The sequence below is a fragment of the Arachis ipaensis genome, chromosome B1 (assembly GCF_059453495.1).
Source record: "Arachis ipaensis isolate K30076 ecotype BB chromosome B1, ASM5945349v1, whole genome shotgun sequence".
Taxonomy (NCBI): Eukaryota; Viridiplantae; Streptophyta; class Magnoliopsida; order Fabales; family Fabaceae; genus Arachis; species Arachis ipaensis.
This window is the reverse complement of record NC_142436.1, coordinates 140,150,469-140,168,020: the sequence shown is the minus strand read 5'-3', so window position 1 is coordinate 140,168,020 and position 17,552 is coordinate 140,150,469. Positions and strand designations below refer to the sequence as shown.

The 17,552-nt window shown below is 35.0% G+C and overlaps 3 protein-coding genes and 1 non-coding gene across 7 annotated transcripts; 2 read left to right on the top strand and 2 right to left on the bottom strand.

The window, feature by feature from the left end:
* Positions 1-1,692: 1,692 nt before the first annotated feature.
* Positions 1,693-3,730, top strand: LOC107636528 (1-aminocyclopropane-1-carboxylate oxidase). The gene is made up of 3 exons (XM_016340032.3): positions 1,693-1,949; positions 2,042-2,602; positions 3,108-3,730. The coding sequence occupies exons 1-3, from the start codon at positions 1,845-1,847 to the stop codon at positions 3,402-3,404; spliced, it is 963 nt and encodes a 320-aa protein (XP_016195518.1). The 5' UTR covers positions 1,693-1,844; the 3' UTR covers positions 3,405-3,730.
* Positions 3,731-7,193: 3,463 nt separating this feature from the next.
* PHOX2 (Octicosapeptide/Phox/Bem1p (PB1) domain-containing protein / tetratricopeptide repeat (TPR)-containing protein) lies at positions 7,194-10,808 on the bottom strand. Its single transcript, XM_016340042.3, has one exon. The coding sequence runs from the start codon at positions 9,810-9,812 to the stop codon at positions 7,470-7,472; it is 2,343 nt and encodes a 780-aa protein (XP_016195528.1). The 5' UTR covers positions 9,813-10,808; the 3' UTR covers positions 7,194-7,469.
* Positions 10,515-10,640, top strand: LOC148578608 (small nucleolar RNA snoR111). The gene has a single exon (XR_015902761.1). It is a non-coding gene; the product is annotated as a small nucleolar RNA snoR111 (small nucleolar RNA).
* A 133-nt stretch (positions 10,809-10,941) lies between the features above and the next one.
* LOC107636548 (inositol diphosphatase DSP1) lies at positions 10,942-14,177 on the bottom strand. Of its 4 annotated transcripts, none has more exons than XM_016340066.3 (6): positions 14,005-14,177; positions 13,479-13,688; positions 13,277-13,370; positions 11,610-11,667; positions 11,470-11,513; positions 10,942-11,377 (listed from the first exon to the last, which is right to left on the bottom strand). In XM_016340066.3, the coding sequence occupies exons 1-6, from the start codon at positions 14,175-14,177 to the stop codon at positions 11,192-11,194; spliced, it is 765 nt and encodes a 254-aa protein (XP_016195552.2). In that variant the 3' UTR covers positions 10,942-11,191. The 4 variants fall into 4 exon arrangements, with proteins under 4 accessions (XP_016195552.2, XP_016195546.1, XP_088358060.1 ...); XM_016340060.3 differs by having other exon boundaries at positions 13,983-14,078; XM_088501934.1 differs by having other exon boundaries at positions 13,957-14,060.
* Between the last annotated feature and the right edge of the window lie 3,375 nt (positions 14,178-17,552).

Genomic DNA, 17,552 nt, shown 5'->3' with positions numbered 1-17,552 from the left:
TTTCAATGATGCCCTTGAAAAATCATAGTGAAAATCTTAGGTTCATCCCTAATTAAGATTATATATATCCATCCCCTCGTGTAGGAAAGACAGAGCTAAAATTTACAGATTTAATTTGTTTTCATCATTCTAAAAACTCTCTTCAATTACGCAATGGATGAATATAATTGATTATATTTTAAGATCACAATATACTAATTTTTTTAGCATTTAATAGGTTATTTTTAACAAAAATTAAACTGATATATCATTACTCATTATTAAATAAATCATTTTTAATTTTGTAAATAAGAATAAAAAATTAATTTTTAATTAATTAATATTAATCAATTTATTTTATTATAATATTATTTTATTAACTCAATTTTTTAAAAGATTTAGAATTTTGTGTTTAAAATTTAAAATAAAAAATAATTTAAAAAATTTAATCAATATTGACCGAAAAGAATTAGCTGGCTAGTTAATTAAACTGATCAAAATAACCATGGTAGAAATGAGACATTTGAGATTACAGTGCTTGGTGATATATATATAATTTGGATGCCAAACATCAATGATGTCATCTTGAATATTTTATTTATGATTGAAACTTGACGTGTAATTATTTTTATATTAAAACTAATAATTAAAAATTATTAGATAATAATTTAATCAGACTTATCAAATTATTTAACGATTTTTAACTATTAATTTCACGTGAAAAAAGATATTTAGGGTGTATAGAGTGGGTGTGACATTTTCAATAGAGAAGGAACTATAACAATAGAAGACAGATACATTAAATCAGCTGCTTCATGTCTTACAATCTGTTAGGTTGATAGCAGATGTGCAAGATAGAGTGGTGTAGAAATTTGACAAAGACGATGTTTATTCTACTAACTCATTTGTACCGGTTTTACAGGAAGAGATTTTGTATGAGGAGCTTTTGAGATACAGATTTACAAAAGAGATTTGGAAAGGTCTAGTTCTAGTGTTCCACCGCGAGTGGAATTGTTTATTTGGTTTGCTTTGGTAGGCCAGGTCAATACAAAGAATCGACTACATAGATTGAGAAACCTACAACAGAGTGATGTTTTATGTGTGTTGTGTAAGAAAGAGGTTGAAAATTTACAACATCTATTTATTACTTGTGAGTACTCTTGACAGGTGTGGTGTGCTTGGATCTTAGTGTTTGGGGCAGGAATGAATGGTCTCCGATACTTTGAAAGAGCAATTTGAGAGTTGGAGATCTGTACCGATGAGACAAGAGTTGCCCAAATTTTGGCTAGTTGGGTTCTTCTCAGTTATATGGACTATTTGGTTACGCAGAAATGATGTCATCTTTAACAGCAAGATAACAGGAATTAGAGATTGCGTGGATCAATTCTTTTCATTTACTACAGAATAGTGTTGTAAATAACTCATGTTGTTGATAACTATATCGAAGATAATATAAGAGTTGTTTGTATTAATTGCTCCTCCACTAGAGTGTTGAGCTCTTTACATTAAAAAAAAAATGTAGCCAGTAGCCACGACCACTCATCTAATTAACTGAGCAAAACATACGGTACACAGTAAGTTACTATATATGTTTCAACTGACGCATTATTATATTGAGTTAAATTTGTAGAATTGTATGTGTGAATGAGAAGTGCTAAACTATGAGATAGGCAACATCATCATAAACTTTTCAATAATAGTTTCCTATTTTTTCAAATAAATAATAATATATTCTTGTTTCCTTAGCTAACTGATGGAAGAGCAAGGCCTATAAATTCATGAAACTGCACTCCCTCACTCGTCCCACCCACAACACAAACCTCTCTTGATTTGTGAGACTCAGAGAAAACAAAGCAAGCAAAAACATGGAGGCCTTTCCAGTTATTGACATGGGAAAGCTTAACACCGAAGATAGAGTTACAACCATGGACAACATCAAACATGCCTGCGAGAACTGGGGTTTCTTTGAGGTATGCATTATATATACACTACCTCCATGGCTCCATTATTATTATTATGATCACTTTTTATGTTCTGATTTGATTTGATTGTATTTGTGAAGTTGGTTAATCATGGAATCTCGATAGAGTTGATGGACACGGTGGAAAGGCTAACAAAAGAGCATTACAAGAAGTGTATGGAGCAAAGATTCAAAGAAATGGTGGCGAGAAAGGGTTTGGAGTCTGCTGAGTCTGAAATCAGTGACTTAGATTGGGAAAGCACCTTGTTTCTGCGCCATCTTCCTGTTTCAAACATGTCAGAGATCCCCGATCTGGACGATGAATTCAGGAAGGCAATGAAGGAATTTGCACTGCAACTTGAGAAGCTGGCGGAGTTGCTTCTCGATTTGCTGTGTGAGAATCTTGGGCTTGAGAAGGGGTACCTGAAGAAGGTGTTCAATGGATCTAAGGGCCCAAACTTTGGAACCAAAGTTAGCAACTACCCTCCTTGTCCTAAGCCCGACTTGATCAAGGGCCTCAGAGCCCATACTGATGCCGGTGGCATCATTCTTCTCTTCCAAGATGACAAGGTCAGTGGGCTCCAGCTTCTTAAGAATGGAAACTGGATTGATGTCCCGCCATTGCGCCATTCCATTGTTGTCAATCTCGGCGACCAACTAGAGGTATGTATTCACGTGCCTCCTCTTATCAGGTTTTTTTTTTTTTTTTATTAAAAATAAAGAAATTCAAACCCGGAATCTCTTAGTTGAGTATGAGGAGAATATGAACTATAATTTATTGGCGTCTCCTCTTATCGGTCTAAGATTAAAAGAAATAAGCATTTTTATAACATGATATTAAAATTTTTATAACTCGAAAGTTTAAAGTTAAAATTTTATTAACCCCAAAGTATAGCAATTCACCTCCTATAAATGTAAATTTTTTGAAAAGGCAATTTTACATGTATAAAATATTTTATGCATACATTTAATTGGATTATCTTATATTATATTAATGATTATCTGAAAATATTTGCTACCATACTTAAAAGTTTGATGTGTGATTGTAAAATTAATAAATTTTAAATATTTAAAATTTATTATAAAAAATAAGTTGGACAAAAATTCGACATTAATAGGCATATAAGATTTCACCTTGTCTGAATTATTAATTTTGCGATAGTAACAGGTGATTAGCAATGGTAAATACAAGAGTGTGATGCATCGTGTGATTGCTCAAACGGATGGGAACAGAATGTCGTTGGCTTCGTTCTACAACCCAGGGAATGATGCAGTGATTTCTCCGGCACCGGCGTTGGTGAAGGAAAACGAGAGAAGCGAAATAATATACCCTAAATTTGTGTTTGATGATTATATGAAGTTATATGCTGGCCTTAAATTCGAGGCCAAAGAGCCAAGATTTGAAGCTATGAAGGCTGTGGAACCAAATGTTAACAATCTGGTGGGTCCCATTGCAACTGTCTAAACCTGAAAGAACCAACTTTGAAGCATTATTGTATACTATTTATGTCATGCTGCTGTCAGTGTCTTTTTTTATATATCATTGGCTGATGTGGAAGCGGGATCACGCACATGTGTAGCATATCAATCTAGTACTATATTGCTTATAATAAACTTACATTGATGAAAATAAAATTATATTAAAAATTTGAAAAAAGATGGAGATATTTCCAAATTGATGTCCATCGTATAGATGTTCGATTATAGAGTTTATTTGTGTGTGATGTATGTGGTGGCTAAGTTATGTCTTGTATTATTGATGCATCGTCTTCGTTACTTGATTTACCCATTTTGTAAGAAAATCTCTCTCTCTCTCTCTCTCTCTCTCTTAATTTTTTTTATTGGTTTATTATGTTTAATTTCTGATCGGAAGTTTATTTTGCTGGGAAATTTCTTCTATATTACAAAAATCATCAAAATAATTTTAAAACGATACATTTTATCAGATGAAATAAATCTAAGAAGATACAATGTTATTCAATCTTTTGGAAAGTTCTTTTATTTAAAATTGAACTCTTGTTAGACCAAAATTGTGAATTTGTGATTTGTTGGTTTATCTAGCCCATTCCTTCATGAAATCAAATGGTGATTATAAATCTGTACCAATTCATACTATTTTTTGGTCCTCATACTATTGTGCAAATTCATATACTTAGCCAATGAAATATACTTAGAATCCACCCTTTAATTTAAATATTTACATCACTATAATTTATTGTATAGGCGATTGGATTAAAGTTACGCTTCAATACCAATACCCACATTCACATAGACTAAATTAAAAAAAAAAGAGAAAAGGACAAATAGGTTCGACCTTTTGTCTCGCGGACATTTTTATCTCTTACCATTGAAAAATATTTTTAAGTCTCTGACCTTCACAAAACTTGGACGGATCAGTCCTTGACGGAGGCATTTGGACGGATCAGTCCCTGACGGAGGCATTTGGATGGAGGGACTGATCCGTCCAAGTTTTGTGAAGGTCAGGGACTTAAAAGTATTTTTCAATGGTTAGGGACAAAAATGTCCGTAGAGCAAAAGGTCAGGGACCTATTTGTCCTTTAAAAAAGGGAGACAGAGAGTCAGAGAGTATATAGATCAGTATATAGATCACATAGGCTGCATTTATTTATAGATAGACATTGAGACAGGAAGTAGTATATTTTGTATTTTTTATGACAAGAACATAAAAACACTAACAAGAGACACAACTTATTTTTTATTTTTTTTATTATTTTTATCAAATTTTCATAATTATATTTTTCTTGCTAATTTTTTTTTGTGAAAAAAAATAAATTAAATTTTTATAATTTATTTTAATTTATTACCAAACAAAATACAAAAATATTAATTTTTGTGTGTCTCTCTTTTTGTGTCTTGTTCTTAGTGTCTTATTTTATCTGTTCTCAAAACCAAAAACAGTCATACACTGATACACCAATGTAGTTACTCTCGCGTGGTTAATTATTAAATTTACTTTGTCAATTATCTGTGGAACACTGTATAAGTCACTGATCAGTGCTTTGAAACGTCTATGCCCTTATCAAGGAGTTAAATTCCCCCACTAACTTGGTTCGCATTCTAATGCAAGATCCCCTTTAATTTGAGGAACTGAAAGTCACTGAATGAAACAATATAATATAAATTAGTATTAATAAAACCCTTGATACGGGGCAGGTAAAAAGCCATAATGTTGATAATATTAATAAGATCCAAAGTTGGTGAGGATTAGAGTTGGAAGAAAAAAGTAGGCCAGCATAGTTAATGAGATAACTAGCTAATAATGGACTATGGTACCATTGATTAATCAGATTTAAAAGAATTTGTTTGAACAAATTCAACCATTCATAACTCATACATAACACATAGCTCTCTGTTGGGACCACCCTATTGTTATTATTGAAAATATGCCCACTACCCGGCCTATGCTGCAATAATTGCTCAGAATTCAGTTGGATAAGTTGACAAGTAAGAATAGATAGATATATTAGAATGCAAGTCATCAACATAAAAGGGGGAAAATTTTGATGCATACAACAACAGTTAAGGTTGTATGTTGAACTGATTGATGGGCTAGTATCCACCAACAACACAGGACTAAGTTTTATTACTGTAGAAATACTGATTGTAAGCCATGCACTGTAGAAGAATCTTGGGTAAGAATGACCATATATGCATTTAGATTTCAATTTGCAATAGCACCATTAAGAGAAGTTCTGATTTCGCATTGTAATAATAATGCATGCATTCTCTTCAGGGAAAAATTACACAAGCAAATAATTTTTTATCCAAATTTAATTAAGTCATTCCACGTAATTTTTTCTTTTTTTCGTATGTGCTTCTTTTTCTTTTCTTCGTACATATATCGCTGTTGGGCATCTTTTTCTTCTTCTTCTCTTTTTTTTTTTTCTCTTCGTCCTCTTTTGTCATCGTTATCATCATTACCACCATCACCTCTTTCTCATTTTTCTTTTCTCATTTGATTTTTTATCTTTCTTCTTTTTCCTCTTCTTTTTCATTATCATCATCATTCCATCTTCTTCTTTTTAGTTAAATATCACATAATTAGTTTAACGATAATAAAAACACATCATTTATTTATAAATGACACAGAAATTTATAGTGAATGACACAAAAATCTTTAAAAGACCACAAGTTCAAAATCGACTCATTTAATTAACAAAATATATTTAAATGTGTTTTAAACTTAAAAGACACATAAAGTTATTGCAAATGATACAAAAATAGCTAAATCTCTTATATATTAGTTCAATATCACACAATCAATTCAGTATTAACAAAAATATATCATATAATTGGAGATAATATAGAAATTTTTAGTAAATGACACAATTTTTTAAAAATCACAAGTCCAAAATTTTAACTCACTCAACCATCAAAATACGTTCAAATGTGTTTTGGTACAAATATATATATATCAATTTGTTACAAATGATACAAGAATGACTAAACCTCTTAGATATGAATTCAATACCACTCAACTAGTTTAATGATAAAAAAAATTACATCATTTAATTAGAAATGACATAGTTAAAAAATTACTATATCACAGATAAAAATTTTTTACCTCAAAATTATGAAATTTTCTTTGCCACGGTTAAAAAATTTCAATATTATTTTTTGATAAATTCTAAAAGTGAATGCAGATCGAATCGAATCGAATCAAATATAACCAAAATTCCTTAAGGACTTATTTGGATATATACTGTACAACTTTTTTCCAACAAAGGAAAACCGAGGTGACACGTAATCAAGTAGATATAAGCGGAAACGTGGAAGAGATTCGTACCTATCTATCTGAACAGAGGCAGCCATGGAATATAACCGATCACATAGACTACTCCGATTCACTATTCATCCATGTGACATCCAATATGTCAACCAAAGCCATAGTTCTCCACTAAGTGTGAGAATCAATCCATCAAAGTAACTATTGGCCCATGTCCCTCGAATAGAGTTAGGATTTAGAAGGCAATGTATGTAGGTATCCATATATTTTGATTGCATCATGCTTTTGCTTTACTTTTCAGGGCACTACAAATCTCTTGAGCATCTTGTTACAAATAAATAATTGAATTTACAATTGACACTTACTATGTCTCTTAGAGGTATGAATTTAAGCAAGCTAATCCTATAAAACTGTCATAGAACAGGAAACCATGCAAACCGTTAGCAAGACAAACGAAAGAAAGTTGTCACAGATAAAAAGAGTGAATGGGGGCAAGAACGACTGATATTTTAGCAAGTGAAACTCATTAGTAGAACTCATCATAAATGTGTAAATAATGTTCAAAAATAATCTCCCTTCATCATATCACTGAGAAATTCAGAGAAAACAAGATGAAAAATGGCAAACCCAAACTACCTAGTTAAGGCACCCTAAGTTTTGAATTTCTATGTAAAAAAGAATTCAGATATCCCGTTTGAGCACACAAGGGAAATGGGTATTCTTTGTGCAGAGTCTTCATTGGAGGCTCCACTGAACAGATGTGAATGGGATTTCAAAGCCATATCACTTATTGTTCTCTACTTCAGCAGTCTTACTGGGTTGCGGATTGTCAATCTTTTTATCATCTCCTTCTTTTGCATCTCCATTTGAGCAGTGATTCTTTAGAACCATTGAAATGTCCGCTTCAGAAGCTCCAGCAAGCTTAAAGCGTTCAGTGGCAGCTTCCAGTTTTTCCTTCCAACCACTCATCTCTAATTTGCATTCAACTTGGGATCTTTCGAAAAGCATATTACCCCAGAAGAGGTGAATCTGGGATCTCATGACGGCTGTTTGCTCAGCAGCTTCTTCTGGAGATATATCACCTGGACCACCAACGCCGGAGGACTCGGCTTCAGCAGCCCCTCCACCTTGTTTCTTTCTTCTTCTCAACAAATCATCTTTCTTTGTCGAATTGGGGTCCTTTTGCTCATTTGCTTTCTGTTCCTCCAGCTTCTCCCACATATCAGTTGCAGCTTTCATCTTGGTCTCTGCACTGTCGAAAAGTTCAAGCGTCTCTGTTGGATCCCAGCTTGATAAATCTATTTTCTTAGCCAGAGCAAAAGACCAATGAAGTTTAGCCATTTCAAATTGTTGCTGCCCAAGAGCCAAAAGTCCCTCATAGAAGTCTGGTTTAATCAAGAGTGCTTCATTGTACTTATCTCTTGCCAAAGAATACTTTTCCTTGACCCAGTCATAAGCCACTTGAAGCTGTTCTGCTACCACGTCCTTCCCGGCAGACTCATCTAATGGGATCCGCTTTCTAGCTGCACACATGTGAACATTTCCCCAGTTGAAGAATGCCAATGCGGCCACCTCCTGGAACTTTGAAGCAGCCTTGTCAAAGAGTTCCTGAGCCTCTTCACTGGTTACTGTTTCCTCAAGTGCCTCTGAACAGAGTTCCATTCCAAGCTCATGCAAATCAATATGAGCATCTGGATCAATACCAACATGTGAGCGGAAAAGTTGAGCAAACTCAAACAACCAGTCATCCATCTCCACTTCTTTGCTTTCAGCATCTTCTGTGGTTCCGGATTTTTCTTTTGGAGCCTCCTTCCCTATCTTATCAACCTCAGTATCAGGAACTTCATGGGCAGATTCACTCGGAGATGAATGAGACCCATTCTCATCTACCTTGATCTCCTCATTCTCAACAGGTTTCTCTTCCTCTTCTTCCAGCAGAAGAGGCTCTTGCTCAGGACTAACTTCAACAATATGTAGTCTCAGCATCCCTACGGAATCACTTTTATCTGCTTCAGGTTCTTTCAGAAGATGGCTATCAGCACTAGACTCTGCCAATCTAAGTTCATCAGTAGAGGTTATAGTAACCAGATCACCATCATTATCCTTGTACTTGATCAGAACTGAACTTGATGAAGGAAACCTTTTGCTCACTATATCTCTTAGAACCCTAAAACTGCAATTCACTGGCATCTGGGAAAGTCTAATGTCATGGTCATAAACAAGCTTCAATGGTCTCCACCGAACTCTGACCTCCGAACACTGTCCATTAATAGTGGACAAATGAGACGAGTGTTCCTTTTGGTTTTCATTTTTCATATTAGGAAGCTTTGCGGGACCATTTGAAGACTTCAACACAACTTTTGGAAACTGGGACTTGCCATCAGGACCATTTTCAGATGGTGAAACAGCTTGTGGCCGGTCTAGCTTGTTGTTAGGCGACACAACTGATGCACCTCCTGAATTTGCAGCCTTCTTTTGAACTGGCCGGGCTGGCAAACATGGCCCTAGACCAGCAATAGGGGCACCACGGACAGCAGAAGCACCAAGGGCAGCAGGGGAGGGGCGACTGTGGAGGTCCTGCTGGGCCTCCTGTCGAGGCCCCAATGCAGTCTTCAACCTCTGAGCAATCTCCAAAGCATCCCTGTGATTAGGGTCAGCTCCCAGCAAGGTCTGTACATCTAGCACAGCCATTTCATACTTGCCTACAGCCTCAAAAGCCCGGGCCCTTCGAAGGAGTGCCCGGACAAATCGAGGCTGGACCTGAAGGGCCATGGTGCACTCAGCAATAACAGTTTCATAATCTATGGGCTTCATCTGCATTAAACAAGCTGCTCTATTGCTATGGAAAACGGCTCTGTCTGGGTGGGATTTTGGGGTGAGTCTAAGAGCATTATCATACTGCTCAAGGGCGCCAGCATAATCCTTGTTCTGAAATCGCTTATTCCCTTCCTCTTTCAGCTCATGCGCTCTCTTCAAAAAAATTGAAGAATCCAACTCCACTCCTCCATTAGCCACTGGTGGTGGTGGTGGTGCCGCTGAACTATCAACAGAGGCTTGGTTTGAATTTGGGTTTGAGTTTGCGTTTGAACCACCACCCTTCTTTCTTCTACCCCCTGATTTCCCCATCTATAATCCTCTCTCTTACAACACACAATCACTCACACTCGCTCCCAGACCAATACTTATCTAAATCAAAATCAATGCAAAACCAGCAAAGTGGCAATATTTCCGGACTAAACAGAGAGATGGACAAGAGGGAGTTACACTTACCGGTGAGAAGATGAAAGCTCAAGTTTTATTCCAAAAAGTTGAATCTTTGGGGCAGTAGGAGCGGAAATGTCTAGAAGAAGATGATAGTGGGGGTGAATAAAGAAAGAAAAATAAGAAAAAAGGGGGTCATTTGGGGTTTTGAGAACTCGTCAAGCTTGAAACCCTAGATTTGTTCGATCAGTTTCTTGTTATGATGTGGGTCCCTCGTGGCTTTGTCCTAAACCGTTCGATCTAAATAATAATTCCCAACATGTGTTGACCTTCAACATCAACCACGTAGAGATTTAAGGGTTCATGGCTATTTCGGTAAATATAGAAAGTGGGTTGGTCATTTTCGTTAGGGAAAATAGGGTTTGCACCAATTTGAGAACTCTATAAATAGCTTCAGTGAACGGACTCCCCCACTCTATGTTTAGTTATTCACTACCAGTCTTACGGCGTAGAAATCACCCGGCGCTGGCAATTAAGGTTTTTGTTTGTTTTGTTATGTTTTTGTCGTCGTAGGAAAAGTAAACTTTAGTAAATGTTTTTGTTCAATAAGAAAGCCTCAGTTCGCTATAGTAGATTGAAGAGGCTGATAAGTGTCTCTGCAATCGTGTATGAACTTTGAGGCATAATAAGGGGCGAGTCATCGTTTCGGTCGTCATCTGTTTGGTTGGCGAATCGATTGTTCCTCGTCTACATTTTTTTTTTCTTTTTTGGCATTTCTTTTTTGTTGTTAGTTTTGAAGATGGATCTTTCTTCAGTGTTTTTCTTCCCTTCCTGCGCGGTGGAGAATAATATAAAAAAACGAATGGGGAACTGGAGAAGGGAGAATCATATCTATGTGAACTCTTCTGTTCATTCCCAGATGCACTTCTTTTATTCATGACAATTAATCATCTATTTATACTTAATAATGTTCTCAGCATGTTCAAGGGTCTCAACACATGCTAAATTTCATATTTCATTTGCTACTGGATCTTGTACTAAGAAGGCAAAGCAGTAGTCAGCAGTATGTAGTCTTTTATTCATGAATTGCTAAATTTGAGATCCAGGTATCCAACATTGACACGGAAAAGGAAAAGAGAAAAAAAAAACCCAGGAAGCATAACATTTCGTTAAAAATTCTAATAAAACTGCCCTGAAATTCAGCTAAAAAGGATAAAGACTGGTGACTAGTGATTATACTTCTCTTCATCACGGATATCTACCGCGGGAGGAAGCAGCAACTTTTTAAAATACTCTCTCAATTTCTATTTCCCGGAGCAAGAAAATGAGAGCGGGTTTGACTTGAGACAAGAAATATCAAACAATTCGATGAACCTCTGATCCGAAACTCTGGCCTTGGCGCCTGCAAACCTTTGGTACTCATCAAATACAGAAGATAGGCACCATTTCTGCAATCTTCTGATGCATCCCACAAGGCAACCAGTGCGATGCTGTTCATCATTGTAGAAGTATAAAAGGATCAGATGCATTGATAATTCAAAACTATTATATTCAAATAAGGGAGAAAGTGATTGCGGAATACCTTCCCTCGTTTACAATGAATTAGTACTGGGTGGTTCCTGACATCTGGGCAAGAAAAGCATGCAAAGATCAAGGAAACAAATTACTAAACAAGCTGTGCTATAACTACTATACAAGTAGTTTAGTTCAAGAGAGTAATACCGAGGACTACTTTCAAAGCTTCACGAACTGTGTCATCTGGGATGTTGACAAAGGGTTCCTGTCCACAGCATATATGTTATCAATGTGTATAACCTAGTGTACTTCAGACATAAGTTAAACATTACTTTCTTAAACTTCTGCTTTTTCTCCCTTGGCATTCACTCAGGAAGAATAACAAATTCTGGGGAGGGTGTTTGTTGTAGTTTAATGTTTAAGAGATAACCAACATTTACTGGCAAAAAGCTACAAATCCTACAATAGCCTCTAGAAAAATATCACTGAAGGGTGCAAAAAATTGAGTAACTCTATAATGGGATGCAGTTTAAATTTCCTGCTTTAGAATTTGATCTCATAAGGAGAGTCTGCATTAGACAAGTTAAACTGCAAGAGGGGCTTAACTGGACTAGTTCTTGAAAAAAATGCCGCTACTCACTCCGGTGCTTTGAATCTCATTAACATTGAAGTGAACTTAATTTGAAGTGTTCCTATTGACTAAGCCAAGGTCGAGTGGTTTTAAAGACCGTTTTCCATACCCAAACCTTTGCTGCTTTATGTGAAACAATCCCACAAATAAACATCGGATTCACAAGTAAGCCTTAAAGCGCCATTATGATATCAGTCCTGCAAGCCCTGGATTATCCTTTAATGACTCCACATTTGGACATTTGGTTATGGTGGATTATTCAGCTAATATGTGTTATTATTAGTAGGTGGTGTCGGTAAAGAGTTTAGTTTGTGATATCCATCTTAAATGCAGCACAACTTTGACAATGACATCAAATATTAATATGCTTATTCTAGATTAACCTTTTGACAGGGAATGGAACAAAGAATTAATTCCAGAACTCCGGCTTTAGTTCATTTGTTAAATAGAGATGTGATGTCTGCTAACATAAGGGACTGAAGGTGCAATTTTTTTCACAAGACCCCAAAAAAAAAAGCGGTAATTTTTCCTAGATAGGCTTGAAAGATGTAAGCAATTTGAACCAAAACCATCAGTAACTTGTAATATACAACCGGTTCTTTCCAACGCAATATGCCAACAATACAATGAATTAAACATACAGTAAAAACAAATATTAAAGTTCATGAAGAGATATCAAGCTTGCAACTTAAAAATTAATTGGATATAACAAAATCCAATACTTTAAAGGAGCAATCAAATGTTTATCTATAATTATTAGCGAATAGTTAAACTTCATAAGCAACTGGTTAACAAATAAGAAGAAATAAAAGAGGATCAGGACCATAAGGATAACTAAAAGTAAAAGGCATACGCTTCTTGGTCCACAAGATTCTATTCGAAACCAAATGTAAATGCATATGAAAGTCAACTATCAAGGCAATTTTCCATAAATACATCTACTTACATTCGGTAAATCAATCTCCGTTTCATTTAGCTAGTATATAAAAAAGAAAGGCAATTTACCATAACTACATCAAATTCCACACACTTTGAAAATTTAATCTTCAAATTACTATTTGAATTGTACGCAGCACTGCAGGAACAGATCACAATAGCTAGATGAGACCTCAGTAAAGAAAATGAGTTGATTTGATGCACTCTGAATTTGAAAAATTACAATAAAATGATTATTTACAACTACAAGAGGCATGAAAAACAAGTGATGGCAGGCAAGGATTGAGGTCCAGAAAAGAATACAAACCTTACATCCATCGATCCCGAATTGATAAAGCTTTATTCCGTTGGCCTTGAGAAATTCAGAAGTCACTTCTGGATACGGTTCAGGGCACAAACATCTGCATCAAAACACAGGGATAGAAAGTCAGAAACCCCAACGATGGCTTCAAAATTCAGAATCTCAAATGCTGAGGCAGAGGCAGAGGCATATGGAATGGAAGACTCACATAACAGTGCGGAGACGAAGGGATTTTAAGAAGCTGAAGTTGGCAGAGTCGGGAAAACCAGACCTAAAAATGCCTTGATCGACCATGGCGAAGTTGAGCGGCGGCACGAATACGTCGTCGTCGGCGCCGGCGAAACTCTGGCCGTTGGAGTTGTTGGAGTTGTCGAGCTTCATGATTTTTGGCGCCAAATTGTTCAACAGTGAAAGAGCACTGAAAATTTAGAAGGAAGAAAATGTCAATAGTATTAGGTTGAGAAGCGATTCAGAGAATCTCCTGTTTAGAGGATCTATATAATTTTAGAGGGGAGAGAGAGAGAGAGAGGAAAAGGTTAGGAGCATAGGATCTCCGATAAGATGCTTTGGTTTCAAGTGTGGTGAGGTATGAGTGGGTACGAAAGAGACGGAGATGGAATATGCTATTTTACTTTTCTGCCATGACATCCGAAACCGCACCGAAAATCCCAACCCTCCCTCCTTACCCTTCTCCTTCTTCCAATCAACTTACTATGCTTCTGTTGGTTTCCTACCGAGTCTCAACGCTTTTCACTTGTGCCAGTTTTTGATCTGGCGCTTCGGACTTGGAACTGCTGAGCTGTTCAACAAACAATACAAGTTGACCCTTCTTGCTTTCAATGTGTGTGGGTAAGAGTTTGGGTTTGGACTGATCCTGTGAGTTGACCAAGACTGACCCTACATGCATTGCTGGCGAGTTTATGTGAAGCCAAATCACCAAAAGAGTGCTACGCGTACTCTCTCTTTTAACAAAAATGTTATTTGTACACTAAAATCAGCCACTAAAATTAATTATTAATATATTTATATATAAATAAATATATAATTTAATTTATTTTTAATATATATTTTATACTGATAACTGATTTTAATACATACTTAGTATAACTCCTCTTTTAATTCCTTGCTGTTTACGTGAATTGGCCACTCTGAAAGTTGCACCCGTCTCCGATAATGACACCAACAAATTACTCCTAAAGGCTTTCCACGCAAACTCATTTACATGGAAAAGTAATAATATGATAATTATTAATGCGACTGACTTGGTTATATACTGTATATTAATACCAGGAAAGGAAAAGAAAAGTAGGCGAAACTTAACTTGGCTTGTGCTTGTGCTTGTGCAGCTGTGCATGATTGCATGCCTTCTCTCAAGAGTTTGGCTGCTATTGGAGAAAGATTTTAACCATTCAGATTTAATTTGGAAGAGAGACCGAGTGAGAGAGTGAACGAGGGAGATAAATGGCGAGAGTGAGAGTGAAAGAGGGGTGGGAAATATACAATGGGGTAGAACTAAGGAAAAAACAAAAAATTCTAGAATTTGGAATCGAAAAGAATATTTATGTTTAAAAATTATTCTATATATTTAATTATATATATATATATATAATATATATCACAAAAAAAAATTGTAATATATATCTTTTTACATTTATATGTTACACAACGAATGGAGGAGTTCTGAAAGCTATTGCGAAAATGCACTGTATGAAATTGAGAGAAAATGTTATGTTAATGACGGGATGTACATGTATGATTGTGGGGCAAGCGTCTTCACTACAATTTGAATATTTTTTGAGTAGTATATGATAATAATATTTATTTGTCCCTACTAAATTATTGAATTTGACCCTATAATAATTTTTTTATTCAATTTTTGGTACTTCATAGTCAATTTAAAAATTTTATATTAGATATCGTTAGAATGAACAATTCTCAATTTAAATGAAATTTGTGTTTTTTTTTAGAAATCGATTCGAAAGAGTATTATTTATCTTTTTTTTATATTAGTTTTAATTTTTTTTATAACAACTGTATTAATTGAAAGAACCTTTTTAACAATGAATCTCAATCAGAATTGGCTTCTAATTGTATGAGAAGTAAATTTTTAAATAAGTATTTACTTATATATATATATATATAAGTCTTTTTATGAACTAAGTCTAATCAAGTTAAATAATAAGACTTAAAATAATTCTAGTCATAACTGATTTTTGTTATCTTAGACTAACTTGGTTATACTTAGTTACAAAAATACTTGAATATGTAGTATTATTCTATATAAAAAGAGAGATATTTCGATTATATTGTTAAAAAAAAAGATTATTCAATTTTTTTAAAAATATGAAACCTAAATAATAAAATTCTAAATTATATGTTATCATCTAAATTACTATTTTAGTGGTTTAATTTGTAAATTATATATTTTAAAGACTAATCATGTTATATATAGATAGAAAATAATCGCCTGTATACATATTGAAATAAAAAATATATATTAAAAATAAATTAAATAATACATATATTTATATACAAATATATGATGATTAATGAATAATTTGATAACTGCTTTTTTTATGTACACATAATATTTTTATTATAAAAATTATTATTATATTATATATATTTTGCCCCCACTATCAAAATTTTCTAAATCCGTCACTGGTGGCGGAGGTGAAGTACAGGAGATTGACAGAGGAAAAAATCTGGTACAGACGGTGATGAATGTGAAAGCACCAGAAAAGGCAGAGAAAGAAAAAGAACAAGATCTACATGGAAATGGGTGGACAAAGAAAGTGAAAGTATTAGTGGCAAAGAAGAATCTAGACTGATTACAAATAAGTCTACTAGGCGAAACGACGAAGGCTATTGATTATAATTTATTGAAGGAAATGGTTGGGAAGAACATGCCTCAAGTAGTTCAAATACGGGAATTGGGAGCATATAAAGCTCTTCTAACTTTTGATTCTATGTTGAGTGTGGAAGAGGCATATACATTTAAAAAATACCTATTTGCAATTCTTTCATAGTGTATGGAGATGGGAGGAGACGGAGTGAAGTGAAACTCGTAGAGTGTGGTTAGAATATTTTGGAGTTTCGTTGGATGCTTGGTTAGTTGACACTTTTAGCACGTTAGGAGGACAATGGGAGGGAGGAGGGGAAGTAGTTGGGTGTGATAAAGTGACAAAATCGTGCATTTTATTTAGTGTTGGACGTGTGCAAATTGATACTTGTGTCATGAATGTGATTAACAAATGGATCCATATCACGATAGGTACTAGCAAATTCGATATGTTGATGAAAGAAATTGGACATGAGATGCATGGAGTGATTTGTAATTTTGAACATGAGGGTGAAGTAGCGCATAATCAGAAACAACCAATGAACGAGGCAGCAAGAGAGCGTGTGAACATGGATGTAGTGCTTACACGAAAAACAAATCCGGAGAAGTACCAAGATCAGGTGACTGAAGTAGTGGTGGAAGTGCAAAGGGAGGAAAGAAAGGATAGGGGTAGGTTAGTAATTCCACAAATAATTTTGAACGAGTAGAGTAATGTTCATTCAAAACCAAATCACAAAAAACATGCAACGTATCAAGCTGATTATAAAGGAATTGAAGGAAGTGTTGAATTTGTGGGATGTGATATAATGAGCAATGATTCTGACTCTAAAAGAACGATGACTTAGGTTTACAGTGATATGAATGATGAGCTGAAAAATAGGGGGTATAATGAATAAAAACAAAAATCTTGGTGTGGCTTATGCAAAACCTAAACACAAAGTATAACAAAAAGGAGAAAATGAGTTCTTTGGGCCCAAACTCATCAGACAATTCAGTTACTAATGATGGAGTGGTTATTGAAGCTGGGTCAGATTTGATGAAATCGAGTCCGGTTTTCAACATCAGCAGGAAGGGATTGTTGGTGAGCAAAAAAACTGCTGAAACAGGGATGCTTGATGTAACACCCTACCACATAGAGTTTTACACCTAAGATGTAAAATAAAGGTGGCGAGGCGTTAATGGCTTATATCTAGGAGCCTTTTGAAGGAAAGTTAAACAAAAGCGCTAAATAAAAAAATCCATCACTTGCATAAGCGATATACATAAACCGGATAGGATAAGAGTAAAGCAAAATATAAATACATAGAAGAGTTCCAAGATACTACAAAGCTTTTGACCCAGCTCGCGAAGTTAAAACCGGACAGAGCATATAAACATATATACATCTATACATGAGAATCCCAAAATGACCCAGAATATTGTTTACAGAACCTATTTCTC

Coding starts and splice junctions, on each gene's coding strand:
- LOC107636528 (XM_016340032.3), top strand. CDS start 1,845: ATGGAGGCCTTTCCAGTTATTGACATGGGAAAGCTTAACACCGAAGAT. Junction 1,950..2,041: donor AGAACTGGGGTTTCTTTGAG/GTATGCATTATA, acceptor GTATTTGTGAAG/TTGGTTAATCATGGAATCTC. Junction 2,603..3,107: donor ATCTCGGCGACCAACTAGAG/GTATGTATTCAC, acceptor CGATAGTAACAG/GTGATTAGCAATGGTAAATA.
- PHOX2 (XM_016340042.3), bottom strand. CDS start 9,812: ATGGGGAAATCAGGGGGTAGAAGAAAGAAGGGTGGTGGTTCAAACGCA.
- LOC107636548 (XM_016340066.3), bottom strand. CDS start 14,177: ATGCATGTAGGGTCAGTCTTGGTCAACTCACAGGATCAGTCCAAACCC. Junction 13,371..13,478: donor CTTCGTCTCCGCACTGTTAT/GTGAGTCTTCCA, acceptor GTTTTGATGCAG/ATGTTTGTGCCCTGAACCGT. Junction 11,514..11,609: donor AGCTTTGAAAGTAGTCCTCG/GTATTACTCTCT, acceptor TTTCTTGCCCAG/ATGTCAGGAACCACCCAGTA.